Genomic DNA, 18,625 nt, shown 5'->3' with positions numbered 1-18,625 from the left:
TCGGCCACTAGGGTCGCTTATCTTACTCTCACAGTCAGCTACCTCATTGCGCCTCTTTTTTTCTTTGCGTCATGTGCTGTTTGGGGAGGTTTTTTTTGGAAGGGCCATCCTGCGTGACACTGCAGTGCCACTCCTAGATGGGCCCGGTGTTTGTGTCGGCCACTAGGGTCGCTTATCTTACTCACACAGTCAGCTACCTCATTGCGCCTCTTTTTTTCTTTGCGTCATGTGCTGTTTGGGGAGGGTTTTTTGGAAGGGCCATCCTGCGTGACACTGCAGTGCCACTCCTAGATGGGCCCGGTGTTTGTGTCGGCCACTAGGGTCGCTTATCTTACTCACACAGTCAGCTACCTCATTGCGCCTCTTTTTTTCTTTGCGTCATGTGCTGTTTGGGGAGGGTTTTTTGGAAGGGACATCCTGCGTGACACTGCAGTGCCACTCCTAGATGGGCCCGGTGTTTGTGTCGGCCACTAGGGTCGCTTATCTTACTCACACAGCTACCTCATTGCGCCTCTTTTTTTCTTTGCGTCATGTGCTGTTTGGGGAGGGTTTTTTGGAAGGGACATCCTGCGTGACACTGCAGTGCCACTCCTAGATGGGCCCGGTGTTTGTGTCGGCCACTAGGGTCGCTTATCTTACTCACACAGCGACCTCGGTGCAAATTTTAGGACTAAAAATAATATTGTGAGGTGTGAGGTATTCAGAATAGACTGAAAATGAGTGTAAATTATGGTTTTTGAGGTTAATAATACTTTGGGATCAAAATGACCCCCAAATTCTATGATTTAAGCTGTTTTTTAGGGTTTTTTGAAAAAAACACCCGAATCCAAAACACACCCGAATCCGACAAAAAAAATTCGGTGAGGTTTTGCCAAAACGCGGTCGAACCCAAAACACGGCCGCGGAACCGAACCCAAAACCAAAACACAAAACCCGAAAAATTTCCGGCGCTCATCTCTAATATAAACGCGATCTACTTAATGTAATATTGCTTTCTAAATTTCTCAATAAGAAATTTTTGGCCATGGGGTGCCGTGAAAAAAATTCTGATATTCTAGGGCGCCGTGATTCAAAAAAGTTTGGAAACCACTGTATTATAGTATAAACCAGAGGTTCACAAAAGCCGTTCCCCAGGCATCCTAACAGTCCAGGTTTTAAGTATTTCCATGCTTGACCACAGGTGACTTAATTAGTATCTGAGTCAATTTGATTTAACCATCTGTGCCGAGCCATGGCTATCGTTAGAACCAGGTGATAAATTTACTGAGACGGGAGTTTTATTTAAGATGGGATGTTGCCCATAGCAACCAATCAAATTCCAGGTATTATCTTTTATAAGGTGCTAGGTAAATGAGAAGTAGACTCTGATTGGTTGCTATGGGCAACATCCCACTCCCATCTTAGTAAATTTACCCCCTGGACTGTTAGAGTGCCTTGAGGACCGCGGGGGTAATTCCAAGTTGATCGCAGCAGGATTTTAGTTAGCAATTGGGCAAAACCATGTGCACTCCAGGGGAGACAGATATAACATGTGCAGAGAGAGTTAGATTTGGGTGTGGTGTGTTCAATCTGCAATCTAATTTGCAGTGTAAAAATAAAGCAGCCAGTATTTACCCTGCACAGAAATAAAATAACCCACCCAAATCTAACTCTTTCTGCACATGTTATATCTGCCTCCCCTGCAGTGCACATGGTTTTGCCCAATTGCTATCAAAAATCCTGCTGCGATCAACTTGGAATTACCCCCGCGTTTGGTAACCTCTGGTATAAACATTTATATGGATGGTGAATTAACTTTGCTTTGGCATAATAAAGATTTGAACTAAAGTCTCTGGTTCGATTCCAACCACGAGTTTTGTATATTCTCTTCGTGCTTGCATGGGTTTGCTCCCGGTACTCTGGTTTCCTCCCATACTTCAAAAATATACCTGTAGGTCGACAAAAAATTATCCCTACTGTATATGTGTGTGCATGTGGTAGGGAACACAGATTGCAAGCTTCACTGGGTCAAACTAAATAAGCTCTGTAAAGGGGTTCGGTATGATTTACCAGCGGTCGGGATCCCGATGCCAGAATCCCAGCAGCGAGTCCCCTTGTGAGCTCGCTGCGCTTGCCACGCATTGGGCCCGGTGGACTATTATATTTCCCCTCGGGTGGTGGCGTGGACCACCACCCGAGTGGGAATAGAGGGCTTTGGTTGGGATTCTGACCACTGGCATTTCCCCGGTTGTTGGGATTCCGGTATCCTGAACGCCGCGATACTGACAGCCGGTAAATTAACCATATCCTCTGTAAAGCCCTGAGGAATATGTGTGCACTGTATAAATAATTTTAATTTAAAAAAATAATAAGAATTTGGCCTCCTTCACCTTGCAACAAACTGAACTAGAAGACATTTTAACTGTGCATGATGTCAGGTGGTCTAATTACAGTAGCTAACAAATTACCAGTACCTTTATTCGTTGGTAATGACAGTGCGATTTCAGCATTATTTGTTAAAGGCAATTTCTTCCCACGGCCAATTATCTGTTTGTTTAAAAATGTTCCATTTCCGCTTAAATCCTCAATGTAAGCAACAGCAGACAATCCTGGTCCAGCCTCCTACAAAAGAGCTGTAATCAGGTATGTCACTGTTTATTTAAAGTTACTACTTTCTTATCTGTATAAATATGAAACAGAAATAGATACAGCATACTCTATAACCATAACAGTCTGGAGATTTCCCCCAAAATCCTGCATGTAGTAGTTCATGAAAACAATTGTTAAACTCTCCTTGGAAAGTAAAATTCTACGTTATGCATCAAAAACCACTGTGATTATAGTATTATCTATAATGGCATCATTTAGTACTTACCCTAAAAATGCGAAAGTGTTTTTTGCTGTATGTTTTATATCTCTCTGTTTGGTTTATTATTGGCTTATCAAAAGTGTAGTCACAATGCTTATCCCTTCCAAATACATATTCTTCATTCACACAGTCTGCCAAAAAAGAAAAAAAATAATAGTTACAATGAAGCGAATACATTTACCACAGAGTAAAGGCCAGTACTCACTGGCAGAACCGCTCAGCACACATCTCCCCCCTCCCCCGCTCAGCGTGCGGGGTAGACGGGGGGGCCGCTCATTTCACCCAGCGGGTGAAGTGAGCGACCTGCTAGATTGGCCTGCATGCAGCACGATCTAGCGATAGCGATGCGCGGGGCTGCGCATCGCTATGAGGGGTACACACGGAGTGAACACTGCTTAAAATCTAAGCAATCTAGTCAGATTGCTTAGATTTTAAGCAGTGATCGCTCCGTGAGTACCCCCCTTAATACAACTGCAGATGAGGCGGCTCAACAAGAAAGATTTAGGTGTGTGACACGGACTCTCACCGCTCTGCCCATTTTAAAATAAAAGAGTGTGGAGCACAAAGGATCTAAAACTGGTAGTATAGCTTTGTAGGGCTGTATATGACTGAACTACTGCTGCCACTATAGGCATAAATAAGAAAGCAGAGGTTTATACAGAATTAATAAAAATAAAAACACAGCGCTTATTAATCCACCCAAAAAATCTATACACATATACCACTTCAATAAATAACAAATCTCTGCAGCTCCTACTGGCGGTGCTGTTCCACCCACTACAAAACAGAATTACAAAAAAGAATTTATAGGAGCGCTGAAAAAATGTCATTCAATTACTTAATAGTAGTTTTATTTAAATACATTCATAAGACAAAATAAAAATTCTTTAAAATTGTGCAATTTGATTCAAGCCCATGTCCAAATCTCCTTAAAAAGCCATCTCAAAAGGCTATATATGTACCAGTCCAACTGACTGTTTGTAACAGACTTGTGTCTCAGTGCTCCAATGGACACCAAATCCCTTTATGTAACAGTTTTTTACAGTCTCTGTGGTACCACTTAAATTTGTATCCAAGCACGGGGGAGAGCGCTGTGGCTGCCTGAATAACCACAGCGGTATGCTACGACCCCTAGTTTTTGCAGCCGTAATATGGAGAGCTTGTTACTCACGGCTGTCACGGCTTTAGCTTCTCTTGCAGGGGAGCGGACCTCCTTAGCCAGGCACCGCTTCAGCTGTGTCCCCAATCAGAACGGCTCGTCGGCCCGCCGTGCAGTCACAAGGAAGATGGTTGGACTATGGGCAGTAGAATCCCAGCAAAAATGCCCTCCTTACGCGTTTCTCCGCCGTTAGGGCAAGCGGTTTCATCAGAATGCTCTTTAGCACAGTGAGGAAAACTACTGAGAAGGCAAAAATTTTTTCTTCAAGACGAACATGAAATGTACCTTAAAAGGCGGTAGTAGTCTATTTCTGTGTACTGTAGCTACTCATTTTGTGTTGCAGGGAAATAGAGCACTAGTACATGTTACATTTGGCTCACAGAATTATTTATTAAATGTATCCAGGGAGCGGGACCCATGGAGTGAGCCGCACGCTACAGGAGCTCCGTCCCGCCGCCCACCGCAATATACCTTTTAAAGGCTGTTACAGCCTCCACATCCCCCGGCATACCTTCTGCAAGACCTGCGGTCAGCATGAACCGCTATGTGACGCCCATGGCTGCGGCTCCCCAGGCTCCTGCCGGCGTAAACTCGAGGCTGGAAAAGCGCCGTGCGGGAACCAACATGGCGCCTGGCGCCGGCCCTGAAGTCACCTCTCCAGCCTCCAAGAAAGTCGCGGCCGAGGGGGCAGACATCACAGGATCACAGGTATGCCGCAATCCTGAAGCCCCTGTGACGTATGGAGACGTAGTGGCAGCAATAAAAGCAACCATGGCCCCTCTGTTATCACAGGCTGTCACGGATATCACTACACAGCTGCAGCACTTACAGCAGAGAGTCTCTCACACTGAATCCCAGCTGCAAGCAGCTACTCATGATATAGAGGGGCTGCATCACTCAGTGAAATCTCTTATCACAGAGAATTATCAAATATGGAATAAGCTAGATGATATAGAAAATCGCTCATGAAGAAATAATATCAGATTGGTGGGTTTGCCGGAATCACTTAAAGGCACAGCGCTAGCTCATTTTGTACGTGTCACCCTGCCTGCACTTTTGGGCATAGAACGAGACTGCAGCGATCTAGTTATTGAAAGGGTTCACCGTGTGGGCCCTGTCCCCACACCCACCAGACCGCGTCCACGGGTGACACTGTTTCGCTGTCTGAACTACCTTCATAAAATGGCATTCTGGTCTGCATCCCGCAAAATGAAAGATATCCAATGGGAGGGTAACAAGCTTTTCATATTCCAGGACTATTCGGTGGAATTGACCCGAGCCCGTAAAGCGTTTTCACCTATTTGCACACAACTTGTATCTGAGGGTCGCAAGTTTGGCTTACTCTACCCCGCACGCCTACGCATTTATGAGGGTACCTCCCACAAAGACTTTCTGTCGCCTGCAGACGCTGTGACCTACCTCCGTAATATTTCTAGAGAAGACGCTGCGGATATTACAGACCTCCCTTCAGCGGCTGCTGGATTATAATATATAGGTCTTCCCCCTGCGGTTTCATCATATCCTCTATGTGAACAGTGCTGGTTCTTTTTGCAAATGCTCTCTTGCACCATTGTGGCTGCTGCCGCCCTATAATTGATTCGGCTTCATTATATCTTCGATATGTTTTCATATAAACAAAACAAGAAAAGAAAAAAAAAATATTCTATAATTGTTTACCATGTTACCTATACATGCTGGGGGCTCCCCCACTATCATGGACTTCCGTGGTTATGTTTGCTTATTTGTAATCTTTTCCATAGGTTTTCTACAATACTCGGATCACTGCATTCTGCTCATGAGTTGTTGTTCTTAAGAGTACGCTGTTACCCTGTATATTTTTTGTGGGATGCTGGGTGGGTATAGATAATTGAATTGTGGCGGTGGGGAGGGGATCCTCCTTTCCTGTTAGTACCCGTCACTGTTCACTCGGGTGCGGGTACACCATCACTGGTGCTCGCTCATGCTCGCTGACCGGAGGTCACTGGCCATTGGTGTATTGGTGATTGTTAAAATAATACTTTTACGATTGTACGGCCTGTTATTCACGATTGCCTCCTATCTCTTTTTTTCTTCCCTTGTTTTGTCTCTCCCCACCCCTCACTCTCCCTCCCCTCATCCATCAGGATGTGATTATGTCGCTGTTTCTTGCGAAGATGGTAAAGAATGCAACTGTTTTGTCTTTTCCTCTGACATATGGCTGACCTGACGGTGGGATCCTGGAATGTTGGGGGTTTTAATTCCCCAGCATAGAGACGGAAAGTACTCCTTTATCTTAATAAACAACGGGTAGACCTGGCATTCCTCCAGGAAACACACCTGACTCCAGAGGAGACGGCAAAATTAAATGCTTTAAACTGGCGGGTATTGGGTTTTACCTCTTCAATTCTAAAGCCAGAGGGGTTGTTATATTAATCAAACGTTCTATTCCGGCGGAAATCCTGTCCACTGTTACTGACCCTGAAGGTCGTTATGTGATACTATCTGCTAAGAATCATGATAGAATTTATTCAATGTGTAATGTATATGCACCTAACGTCTATTCTAAGAAATTTTTTCAGTCCTTACTGGCCAAACTGACTCCCCTCCTCACAGACCCCTTGATTCTCTGCGGGGATTACAACCTTATCTCCTCCTCCTACCTAGATAGATCACACTCGCCTACAAAACCTCTCTCCTTGCCCAAATTTGGGGTACCCCTACTGGCTGAAAGACTGCAGGTAGTGGATATTTGGAGAGCCTTACACCCCACAGAAAAAGAATACACCTGCCTCTCTGCGGCCCATCATACACTGTCTAGGATAGACTATATTTTATTATCCCATTCTCTTCTACCACATATATCTGACTCTCAAATTGAGGCAATATCTCTGTCGGACCATGCTCTAGTCACTGCGACCCTTCACTTTCCAGCCGCTCCCTCATCTCCTAAATTGTGGAGATTCCCTTCATATCTCGCCAACTCCCTGAAATTTCAACAAAGACTGGAATCTTCTTGGGAATCTTATAAGACTAACAATTCACCCCATTTGGATGAGGATCCTATATTATTCTGGATGACCGCAAAGTCGGTCCTCCGAGGTGATATAATATCCTACGTCTCCGCCACTAACAAGAAATATGCCTCTAAATACCTGGAATTTCAGAGGCCCCTGTCGACAGCCTATCAGCAATACAAATCCTCTCCTACTCCACACAACCGTCTTCTATATATGGAGGCCAAAACACATTTCGATGAATTCATGTCTTCCATGGGTAATAGGTTCTCCTTTTCGGTGAATCACAGGTTTTATAAGTTTGGCAATAGAACTGGAAAATTGTTAACGACTCTTCTCACTGGTTCCCGCCCCCCCATGGTTACTCATCCCTTACGCACCTCCACTGGCATATTAACTACAAACAACCAGGAAATCTCAGAGATAATGAAATCTTTTTATGAAGATTTATACTCCTCAACCCCACGCCCCTCCCCTTCCACGGAACTCACCCCTCCGCCATGGCCCAATGAGTTTTGGGACAATCTTCCTATCCCTCAACTTCAACCCTCCATGGTACAATCATTACTCGATCCTATTTCATTGGAAGAAGTCCAGAGTGTCATTGGCCAATTTGGCAGGGACAAAGCACCGGGCCCTGATGGCTTTAGTGCCGATTTTTATAAAATTCTTCTACCCCGAATAGGGGACACCCTGGTCTCTGTCCTAAATGCGATTTTGTCTTCTGACACTCTTCCCAGACATTTTAATACTGCTGTCCTTAAAGTCCTTCCCAAACCGGGTAGAGATCTGTCCCAACCAGGATCGCACCGCCCGATCTCGTTGTTAAACCTTGATTACAAGTTACTCACTAAAATATTGGCAAACAGAATTAATTACTCCCCCAAATTATACACAAGGATCAAACTGGATTCATCTGGGGTAGACACTCAAAGATCAATGTACGGAGAGTTTTAACTGCCATTTATGCTACTTCCTCTTCTCCTTCTTTCTCTCCCCTTTCTCCTCCCCCAGTTATTCTCTCCCTTGACGCTGAGAAGGCGTTTGACCTCGTATATTGGGACCATCTTTTCTCTACTCTTCTACACTTTGGTTTTCCTGCCGACTTTGTGAATCTTCTAAATCTTCTTTACACTGCTCCACAAACTCAGATTTCCTGTAATGGGGTACTGTCCTCATCATTTGAGATTCAACGCGGTACTAGACAAGGCTGCCCCTTATCGCCCCTACTATTTGCAATAGCGCTGGAGCCCTTAGCGATAGCCTTACGCCAATCGAGAGTTTTTACGGGAATTAAAATTGGAGACATTGACCTCCGTCTTGCTCTTTTTGCCGATGACATGCTATTATTCGTTTCTGATCCGTCGACCTCCATCCCGGAGATCCTTGGATTAATACAAGCATTCGGAATTAGGGCAGGCTATAAAATTAATGTGGCCAAGTCGGAGCTTCTACCCCTGGGTCCTTCTGTCCATAACATTTCCAAACTCCTCCCTTCCCTTTCTTTTAAAATTGCCCACACAAAGCTTACCTACCTGGGGATTCAAATCCCAGCGAATCTCTCCAGACTATATGAGGAAAACTACACTCCTGCCTTAACGCGTGTCACCTCGTTGCTAGATAGCTGAAAATTACTCCCTCTGTCTCTGTTAGGGAGGATAGCCGTTTTACAAAGCAGTCTTCCCGAAATTATTTTATCTTATGCAGATGCTCCCGATTCGCCTCACGACTCAAGACATCCAATACTTACGGAAGATTATGTCAAAATTCCTGTGGAAGGGGAAAAAAAGCGTTTATTGCTTTGGATAAATTGATGGCCCCTAAGGCCGCCGGTGGCTTTGGAGTTCCTGATTATATGTCCTACTCCATGGCGACTTTGTTCCGATGTGCTGCTGACTGGCTGTTTGACAGGGAACTCTTCACAGACTCTGCTCTGGATGAGGCCTTATTTACTCCCTACTCCCCGGGAGCATTGCTCCTGTCCAAACCCTCCCTGATACCGACTCATATCCTTAACAACCCTCTTTTTCATGATATTTATTACAACTGGCGCACTCTACACAAGAAATTTAAATGTAACCCTGAGGTGTCCGTATGTATTCCACTATGGGGTAACCCCGCCTTTCCCCCATCTCTCATTAACTCCAATTATCGGCTCTGGAAAGAGAAGGGTTTGTCTAACTCTTCCAAAGTGTTTGACCCGGGAGGCTCTATGTATCCATTCTCATCACTCCGAGAGAAATATGACCTGCCTCACTCTCATTTTTTCATGTATCTCCCGACATTATTTAGACTCAATCACCCGTATGCGCAGCATACCCCATGATGCGTCCCCTTCCTCTCACCCATTGTTAGTCACGCTTAATATTCACAAGGCCGGCCCAACACGTATTAGACAGATTTATACCATCCTGAGTTCTAGCACAACAGAGTGTAGATGGGATAAACTATTTACCCAATGGTATAAGGATATACCTAGCCTGACTAGTCACCATCAACTTAGTGATCATTACGTTTCTACCCTGAAAGCCCTGGCTGCACCTTACTTACAAGAGGTTCACCTCCGTACTTTACAGAGAGCCTATATCTCCCCAACCCAACATGCTCGATTTAACCCCTCGGAAACGGGGGAATGCCCCAAATGACATGTTCGAATAGCTTCCTTCTACCATATGTTTTGGGAGTGTGGTCTGATCCGACGTTTCTGGCACAAATTACTAGCCTACATTAATCAACTATTGAATATACGTGTATCAGCAACACCCCTTTCTAGTTTATGGGCAAATTTTTCGGAATGGGATGTAGGGCCTGGGAAACAGCGAATTATCCTGTTTCTCACTATTTTAGTAACTGTGTCAAAGAAAATTATTCTATCCCACTGGTTATTGTCTTCTTCCCCTACATTGGTAGAAGTTCATAGTAAATTATTGCAGATCTTATATTACGACAGGAAATCGGCTCAAGTAAATATAGAGTTAAGTGTCAAAACTTTTTACAAAAAGTGGGGCCTTTACATTGATTCGCGGGATCAGACCACACAGGCCCAAATATTTAAGGTGTTTGAGCACACTGAATGGTTCCTTCATAGGAAGATATTGGAAGAGTCCATGTTATGAAACCATGGGGGGTAATTCTGAGTTGATCGCAGCAGCAAGTTTGTTAGCAATTGGGCAAAACCATGTGCACTGCAGGGGGGGCAGATATAACATTTGCAGAGAGAGTTAGATTTGGGTGGGTTATTTTGTTTCTGTGCAGGGTAAATACTGGCTGCTTTATTTTTACACTGCAATTTAGATTTCAGTTTGAATACACTCCACCCAAATCTAACTCTCTCTGCACATGTTATATTTGTCCGCCCTGCAGTGCACATGGTTTTGCCCAACTGCTAAAAAATTCCTGCTGCGATCAACTTGGAATTACCCCCCATTATCTCTACCTTAGGATCAGCCCTAGGACTGAAGTCTAGTGCTCTCCGTCCTGATATTGATGTATCAATTGCTACCATTCACTGTCTTTATGGATAAAAAGCGTCCTGACCCTTCTTCCCTATTTACCCTTATGTGTTTCCCTACCCCCTCCCCGCTCTCTCTCTACTACTCTTCTATCTCCCCTTTTCTTATTGACGTGTGTTTGATATAATGTTTCTAATACTCTACTTCAGGGAATGACTTCCTGAGGTTTGATTCTTGGAGTACTAGATATGCAAAAAAATTTTTCGTACCATTGATAGTTATATGACTCCAGTGCATTGTATTCTTACTGGTGAATCACATCTACTTCACGACTCCAACGATATTATAGATTTGATTCCTGACATTGATTGATGTACGCACCAATGTTGCTTTTGTGCTTTATTCATCAAATAATCGCTATTTGTTTCTGTCTTACATTGTATCCCATGAAAATCATAATAAACAGATTTTTAAAAAAAAAATGTATCCAGGGAAACAATAGTCTAAATTGTACCAGGATATCAAGTTCATGTCAGCTCCTGAAATAAATATATATGCGTTTTACCAAAGAGTTAAATGCTTACCATGGTTCAGGAACCCCTTTCCAAGTGCCCATAGACGGCCCCATGGCTGAGGACTCTGGTCTTCCATTTCCACATCTTCCGGAATGGATGCAAGGTCCTGCAGTGGTACTGTATCCAATGAGCTCAGGGTACCCGAGGAGGAAGACTGGCTGTACGACTGAGGAGCACTGGATGAGGAGCTGGATGTGCCTTGGGATTGCTGGGACTCGCCCTTTGTGTCACGGGACATTGTGAAACTAGACAGATAGATAGATAGATAATTATTTGCTTTTTTATGTGAACTTGTTCTCCCGAGAAGATATCCAACTTTTGGAGATGTTTTCCTAGAACATATTTTAAATGTTTTACTATTACCAGCCCATCAAAATGACGGAGCATCATAACAGTAATGTCAGCACCAGCGACTGTGTGCGCCCGAATGGAGAAACACTTCAATTGTGCTGTCACGCGCCAACTAGTGTCCACTGGCAGGCACAACACCTGAATTCCCCCATAGCAGTGATGGGCAGTGTTTGCCTTTTATTATATAGGATTTTAATAATAATGAATAAAAAGTAAATCTTTTTCTTCCTCAGTGTTTGTATATTCTATATTATTGACAACTGTTGCAGCCACTACTACTAAATTATGCAAATGCAGTAGGAGGCACCTTGTGTAAACAGACGCCTCCTGCCAGCTTCTGTGATCTGCTGCTGCGTGCAAAGATGTAGCATCGGAACACCTGTGTGAACATCGGCCAGCTGGGTAACCCTCAGGTTATTCAGGATGGCCGGGCTGTTCACTCTACTAGGGCCAGGAAATCTGTGGTGGAAGACGCAGACCCTGGCCTCGGCACACCTACAAAACAGGTCATCTGTTTTGCAGAATGCTGCCCGGCATCACCCCCTACCCACCCTCAAATGGCTGAAGCCTGATTAGGGGCTCTGCCTGAGAAACTCAGATACACAGAACGGATCATACAAATGTACAGTCCCACACACATTGGAGATATATGTAAACCATCAGGTTTGTGTATAACTCTGAACCAGGCGCAAAGTCTTTTGGACCCATAAATGTTGCAATTTGTGGCATTGCATCTAATTGGCTTTCAAAATCACAGCACATATAAACAGACATCAAACCAAAACCCCTATACATTGCTTTCATAGATATTAACAGATCATTCTTACATGGGTAACAGGTTTAACTTTTGGGTTTTAGTTCCACTTACAGTGGATCTAACACTTACTTTTTTAATGGACTAATAGACTAAGTGTGGCACTGGCACTGTAGCACTTGGGGGAGCTAGTCCTTCCCAGCAGTATGTACATACTCAGATGCGAGTTAGCTCGCTGTGCAATTGTGAAAATATACTGAAGACTCAGACGATATCTTGTATATAGAGATGCCCACTGCTGCCACTTACATACAAAAGTGAAAACATCAGACACGGACTGTCTTAGTAAGTCTATGATGTCTCAGAGAGAGCAGCTCTCCAAGATGTGAGAGAATTTGCAGTGGCTTTGGCACATCTAGAGAATGGTCCCGACCCGACTGCGTTACTCTAGCTACCCTGTTACCCACCCCCCCCCCCACATGTTGTCACTCACTATGTGAATAAATCCTCTGTGCATGCGCTAACGCTACTCAATGATAGTATGTGCGCACTGCAGTGGCAAGTAATGTCTCCGCTCTGTACAAGATCGACACTGTGTACAACTCATCATGCCCTAGGTTCGGGTTCCGGTCCCGGTCAGGATCCCGGCAGTCAGAATCCTGACGCTGCTCAGAATGCCGGAATCCCGATTGGGATCACAATCCTGGTGCGAGTGACTGCCGGCCCACTGGAGAGGTAAGGCGCAGGGGGTGAGGGGTTCAGGCTGCGTGGGGAGGGGGGGGGGGGATTAGGTTTAGGCACCACTGGGGAGAGAAAGGGTTAGGCTGCGGGGGTGGGAGGGTTAGGTTTAGGCTGATAGAAGTGAGGGTTAGGGGGCAGTTGGGGGACGGTAATCTGACAACAAGGTACTAGATGTACAAGTGCTGAAATATAATAGGAGTATATCTATGGTGCAGCACCCTCATCATAATTATTTCTATTAATAATTGATATGAAAACACAGATAAGAAGGATCTTACTGTATAATGTGTAATGCTGGGGTCCTTTGTGCTGCGGCACTGCCCAGGAAAGACTGCTATCATTACTACTATTATTTTCATCATCAGTAAGGAGGCAGCACACAGTGCAGCAGTCAGCTGGGGAACAGGCCAGTGGTAGCCCGGGGGATGGGCAGGATTAAGGTTTATAGGGGAACCCGGAGTAGGGGCTCCTACCACATACATTTGTCAATTTGACACGCTGGCAATGTTATTAAACATTAACTACATCCCAGTATAATGTACATATACTCCCAGCAGCACCAACGTGTTAAGCACACAAATGTGCCCTCAGCTGACATGATGCCACAGTGCCCCCACCACACTGGGGATGCGGCTTTATAATGAGGGGTTCCCTGGTGTCCATGCTGCAGTGGAGATGGGGCGCGGTGATGCACACATGGGAGCAGGGTGAGGGGGCGGTGCGTTCGGCGCAGGGACGGGAAGCTCTCACCTCGGTGCAGCCACATATACAATACAGGAAGAGGAGCCGCAGCAGCCGGTGCCCCTTTGCCGCCATTCACGATCAAGCAGAGTCACCCAATCGGAGCCCGTGACGTCAACGTGTAGGCGGTGACCTCTCACCCCGGGAGGCCTGTCGCTGTGTGTGTGCGCGGATGACGAGGAGTGACAGCAGCAGTAGGACTCTGCATAGGCATAGGGTTGGTTCTATCCACTTCTAGCGTCAACCCTCTGCATAGTGCTCACGCCGGGGTAGGGCGACTTCCAGGGTGGCGGGTGTCATGGCGCCGGCCGGGCAGGGAGTGTGGAGGTGCTGTGTACGCCTGTGGGGGAGGAGGACGGAGGTTTCCTTGTCGCGGGGTATCTCTGCCTCTCAGCCCTGTGCCAGCCCCCAGCGTGCTGACCCCTACATCGCCCTGTGCCGGCGTACCCCTGTGTCCCTCCCCGGTGCCCTGTCCCGGTGTCCCTGCTCCCCTCACCCTATGCGCAGCCTGTGCGCTGCAGCCCCCCAGAGCCCGCTGTGCTGGCGCTGCCAGTCAGTGGTGGCCAGAGCTGAGCTCTTCTGCCCATCGTGCAGCGCACTGCAGCCACTGGATGACACCCAGGACTTCTTCCACATGCTGGGCTGGTAAGGCGGCCGCCCATGTAGTATATATGCACTATGTATATGATGCTGAAGGAAGCTGTATAATAACACTGATGAAACGCCGCACATCGCACGCAGCTCTGGTTAGGTGTGCTGACCAGCGTGTCACACCTATTATATACGCATATTAAGGCTCACAATGTGTACATTATACAGCCCTACACGTGTTTTGGTGCCGAGGATTTTTGAGCTGATTTTATGTATATTTGGTGTGCTCATTTTAAACATAACGTTAATTTCTCTATCGTCCTAGTGGATGCTGGGGTTCCTGAAAGGACCATGGGGAATAGCGGCTCCGCAGGAGACAGGGCACAAAAAGTAAAGCTTTAGGATCAGGTGGTGTGCACTGGCTCCTCCCCCTATGACCCTCCTCCAAGCCAGTTAGATTTTGTGCCCGGCCGAGAAGGGTGCAATCTAGGTGGCTCTCCTAAAGAGCTGCTTAGGAAAGTTTAGCTTAGGTTTTTTATTTTACAGTGAGTCCTGCTGGCAACAGGATCACTGCAACGAGGGACTTAGGGGAGAAGAAGTGAACTCACCTGCGTGCAGGATGGATTGGCTTCTTGGCTACTGGACATCAGCTCCAGAGGGACGATCACAGGTACAGCCTGGATGGTCACCGGAGCCTTGCCCCCGGCCCCCTTGCAGATGCTGAAGTAAGAAGAGGTCCAGAATCGGCGGCAGAAGACTCCTCAGTCTTCTAAAGGTAGCGCACAGCACTGCAGCTGTGCGCCATTTTCCTCTCAGCACACTTCACACGGCAGTCACTGAGGGTGCAGGGCGCTGGGAGGGGGGCGCCCTGGGAGGCATATGAATACCTATTTTGGCTAAAAATACCTCACATATAGCCTCCGGAGGCTATATGGAGATATTTAACCCCTGCCAGAATCCGTTAAGAGCGGGAGACGAGGCCGCCGAAAAAGGGGCGGGGCCTATCTCCTCAGCACACAGCGCCATTTTCCCTCACAGAAAGGCTGGAGGGAAGGCTCCCAGGCTCTCCCCTGCACTGCACTACAGAAACAGGGTTAAAACAGAGAGGGGGGGCACTAATTTGGCGATATGCTTATATATATATTAAGATGCTATAAGGGAAAACACTTATATAAGGTTGTCCCTATATAATTATAGCGTTTTTGGTGTGTGCTGGCAAACTCTCCCTCTGTCTCTCCAAAGGGCTAGTGGGTCCTGTCCTCTATCAGAGCATTCCCTGTGTGTGTGCTGTGTGTCGGTACGTGTGTGTCGACAGGTAGGAGGACGATGTTGGTGAGGAGGCGGAGCAATTGCCTGTAATGGTGATGTCACTCTCTAGGGAGTCGACACCGGAATGGATGGCTTATTTAGGAAATTACGTGATAATGTCAACACGCTGCAAGGTCGGTTGACGACATGAGACGGCCGACAAACAATTAGTACGGTCCAGACGTCTCAAAAACACCGTCAAAGGTTTTTAAAACGCCCGTTTACTTTAGTCGGTCGACACAGACAGGGACACTGAATCCAGTGTCGACGGTGAATAAACAAACGTATTCCTTATTAGGGCCACACGTTAAAGGCAATGAAGGAGGTGTTACGTATTTCTGATACTACAAGTACCACAAAAGAGGGTATTATGTGGGATGTGAAAAAACTACCATAGTTTTTCCTGAATCAGATAAATTAAATAAAGTGTGTGATGATGCGTGGGTTCCCCCAGATAGAAAATTATGGGCGGTATACCCTTTCCCGCCAGAAGTTAGGGCGCGTTGGGAAACACCCCTTAAGGTGGATAAGGCGCTCACACGCTTATCAAAACAAGTGGCGGTACCGTCTATAGATAGGGCCGTCCTCAAGGACCAGCTGACAAGGCTGGAAAATATATAAAAAAAAAAAAAAAAGTATATACACACATACTGGTGTTATACTGCGGCCAGCGATCGCCTCAGCCTGGATGTGCAGAGCTAGGGTGGCTTGGTCGGATTCCCTGACTAAAAATATTGATACCCTTGACAGGGACAGTATTTTATTGACTATAGAGCATTTCTATATATGCGAGATGCACAGAGGGATATTTGCACTCTGGCATCATGAATAAACGCGATGTCCATAACTGCCAGAAGATGTTATGGACACGACAGTGGTCAGGTGATGCAGATTCCAAACGGCACAGTATGGCCGTATAAAGGAAGAGGACTTGTTTGGGGTCGGTCCATCGGACCTGGTGGTCACGGCAACTGCTGGAAAATCCACCGTTTTTTACCCTAAGTCACATCTCTGCAGAAAAAGACACCGTCTTTTCAGCCTCAGTCCTCTCGTCCCTATAAGATCATATCTGCCCAGGGATAGAGGAAAGGGAAGAAGACTGCGACAGGCAGCCTATTCCCAGGAACAGAAGCGTTCCACCGCGTCTGACAAGTTCTCAGCATGGCGCTGAGACCGTACAGGACCCCTGGATCCTACAAGTAGTATCCCGGGGGTACAGATGGGAATGTCGAGACGTTTCCCCTTCGCAGGCTCCTGAAGTCTGCTTTACCAAGTCTCCCTCCGACAAGGAGGTAGTATGGGAAAAAATTCACAAGCTGTGTTCCCAGCAGGTGACAATTAAATTACCCCTCCTACTACAGAAAAGGGGTATTATTCCACACTATATTGTGGTACTGAAGCCAGAAGGCTAGGTGAGACTTATTCTAAAAAAAAAAAAAAAAAAAAAAAAAAAATTTTTTTGAACACTTACAAAGGTTCAAATTAAGATGAAGTCACTCAGAGCAGTGATAACGAACCAGGAAGAAGGGGACTATATAGTGTCCCGGGACATCAGGGATGCTTACCTCTATGTCCCAAATTTGCCCTTCTCACTAAGGGTACCTCAGGTTCGTGGTGCAGAACTGTCACTATCAGTTTCAGACGCTGCCGTTTGGATTGTCCACGGCACCCCGGGGTCTTTACCAAGGTAATGGCCGAATTGATGATTCTTCTTCGAAGAAAAGGCGTCTTAATTATCCCTTACTTGGACGATCTCCTGATAGGGGCATAGTCCAGGGAACAGTTGGAGGTCGGAGTAGCACTATCTCGGATACTGCTACAATCAGCACGGGTGGATTCTAAATATTCCAAAATCGCAGCTGATCCCGACGACACGTCTGCTGTGCCTAGGGATGATTCTGGACACAGTCCAGAAAAAGGTGTTTCTCCCGGAAGAGAAAGCCAGGGAGTTATCCGAGCAAGTCAGGAACCTCCTAAAAACAGTGCATCATTGCACAAGGGTCCTGGTAAAAATGGTGGCTTCCTACGAAGCAATTCCATTCGGCAGATTTCACGTAAGAACTTTTCAGTGGGATCTGCTGGACAAATGGTCCGGATCGCATCTTCAGATGCATCAGCGGATAACCCAATATCCAAGGACAAGGGTGTCTCTCCTGTGGTGGTTATAGAGTGCTCATCTTCTAGAGGGCCGCAGATTCGGCATTCAGGATTGGATGCTGGTAACCACGGAGCCCAGCCTGAGAGGCTGGGGAGCAGTCACACAAGGGAAAAATTTCCAGGGAGTGTGATCAAGTATGGAGACTTTTCTCCACATAAATATACTGGAGCTAAGGGTAAATTTATAATGCTCTAAGCTTAGCAAGACCTCTGCTTCAAGGTCAGCCGGTATTGATCCAGTGGGAAAAACATCACGGCAGTCGCCCACGTAAACAGACAGGGCGACACAAGAAGCAGGAGGGCAATGGCAGAAACTTCAAGGACTTTTCGCTGGGCGGAAAATCATGTGATAACACTGTCAGCAGTTTTTCATCCCGGGAATGGAAACTGGGAAGCAGACTTCCTCAGCACGACCTCCACCCGGGAGAGTGGAAACTTCATTGAGAAGTTTTTTCCACATGATTGTAAACCGTTGGGAAATACCAAAGGTGGACATGATGGCGTCCCGTCTGAACAAAAAACGGGACAGGTATTGCGCCAGGTCAAGGGACCCTCAGGCAATAGATGTGGACGTTCTGGTAACACCGTGGGTGTACCAGTCGGTGTATGTGTTCCCTCCTCTGCTTCTCATACCTAAGGTGCTGAGAATTATAAGACGTAGAGGAGTAAGAACTATACTCATGGCTCCGGATTGGCCAAGAAGGTCTTGGTACCCGGAACTTCAAGAGATGCTTACAGAGGTCTTATGGCCTCTGCCGCTAAGAAGGGACTTGCTTCAGCAAGTACCATGTCTGTTCCAAGACTTACCGCAGCTGCGTTTGTCGGCATGGCGATGGAAAGCCGGATCCTAAGGGAAAAAAGGCATTCCGGAAGAGGTCATTCCTACCCTGGTCAAAGCCAGAAAGGAGGTGACCGCACAACATTATCACCACGTGTGGCGAAAATTTGTTGCGTG

The 18,625-nt window shown here is 46.3% G+C and overlaps 2 protein-coding genes across 6 annotated transcripts in view; one reads left to right on the top strand and one right to left on the bottom strand.

The window, feature by feature from the left end:
- Positions 1 to 18,625, bottom strand: part of CHEK2 (checkpoint kinase 2) — a 120,240-nt gene that overhangs the window by 88,989 nt on the left and 12,626 nt on the right. For 2 of the 4 annotated variants that reach the window (XM_063913167.1, XM_063913170.1), the window contains exons 1-4: positions 13,624 to 13,725; positions 11,037 to 11,272; positions 2,855 to 2,979; positions 2,454 to 2,601 (exon numbers count right to left, since the gene is read on the bottom strand). In XM_063913167.1, coding sequence (XP_063769237.1) covers positions 2,454 to 2,601; positions 2,855 to 2,979; positions 11,037 to 11,265 — 502 coding nt within the window. In that variant the 5' untranslated portion in view covers positions 11,266 to 11,272; positions 13,624 to 13,725. Of the gene's footprint in view, positions 1 to 2,453; positions 2,602 to 2,854; positions 2,980 to 11,036; positions 11,273 to 13,151; positions 13,532 to 13,623; positions 13,726 to 18,625 lie in introns of those variants that run through there. The other 2 variants (XM_063913168.1, XM_063913169.1) reach the window with 2 other exon arrangements.
- Positions 13,913 to 18,625, top strand: part of HSCB (HscB mitochondrial iron-sulfur cluster cochaperone) — a 92,048-nt gene continuing 87,335 nt past the window's right edge. For both annotated transcript variants that reach the window (XM_063913172.1, XM_063913171.1), the window contains exon 1: positions 13,913 to 14,259. In XM_063913172.1, the coding sequence (XP_063769242.1) occupies positions 13,913 to 14,259 (347 nt within the window). The remainder of the gene's footprint in view (positions 14,260 to 18,625) is intronic.

Source organism: Pseudophryne corroboree, chromosome 1, assembly GCF_028390025.1.
Source record: "Pseudophryne corroboree isolate aPseCor3 chromosome 1, aPseCor3.hap2, whole genome shotgun sequence".
Lineage (NCBI taxonomy): Eukaryota > Metazoa > Chordata > Amphibia > Anura > Myobatrachidae > Pseudophryne > Pseudophryne corroboree.
Note: the sequence above shows the minus strand (reverse complement) of the source record. Positions and strands in the feature narration are given on the sequence as shown.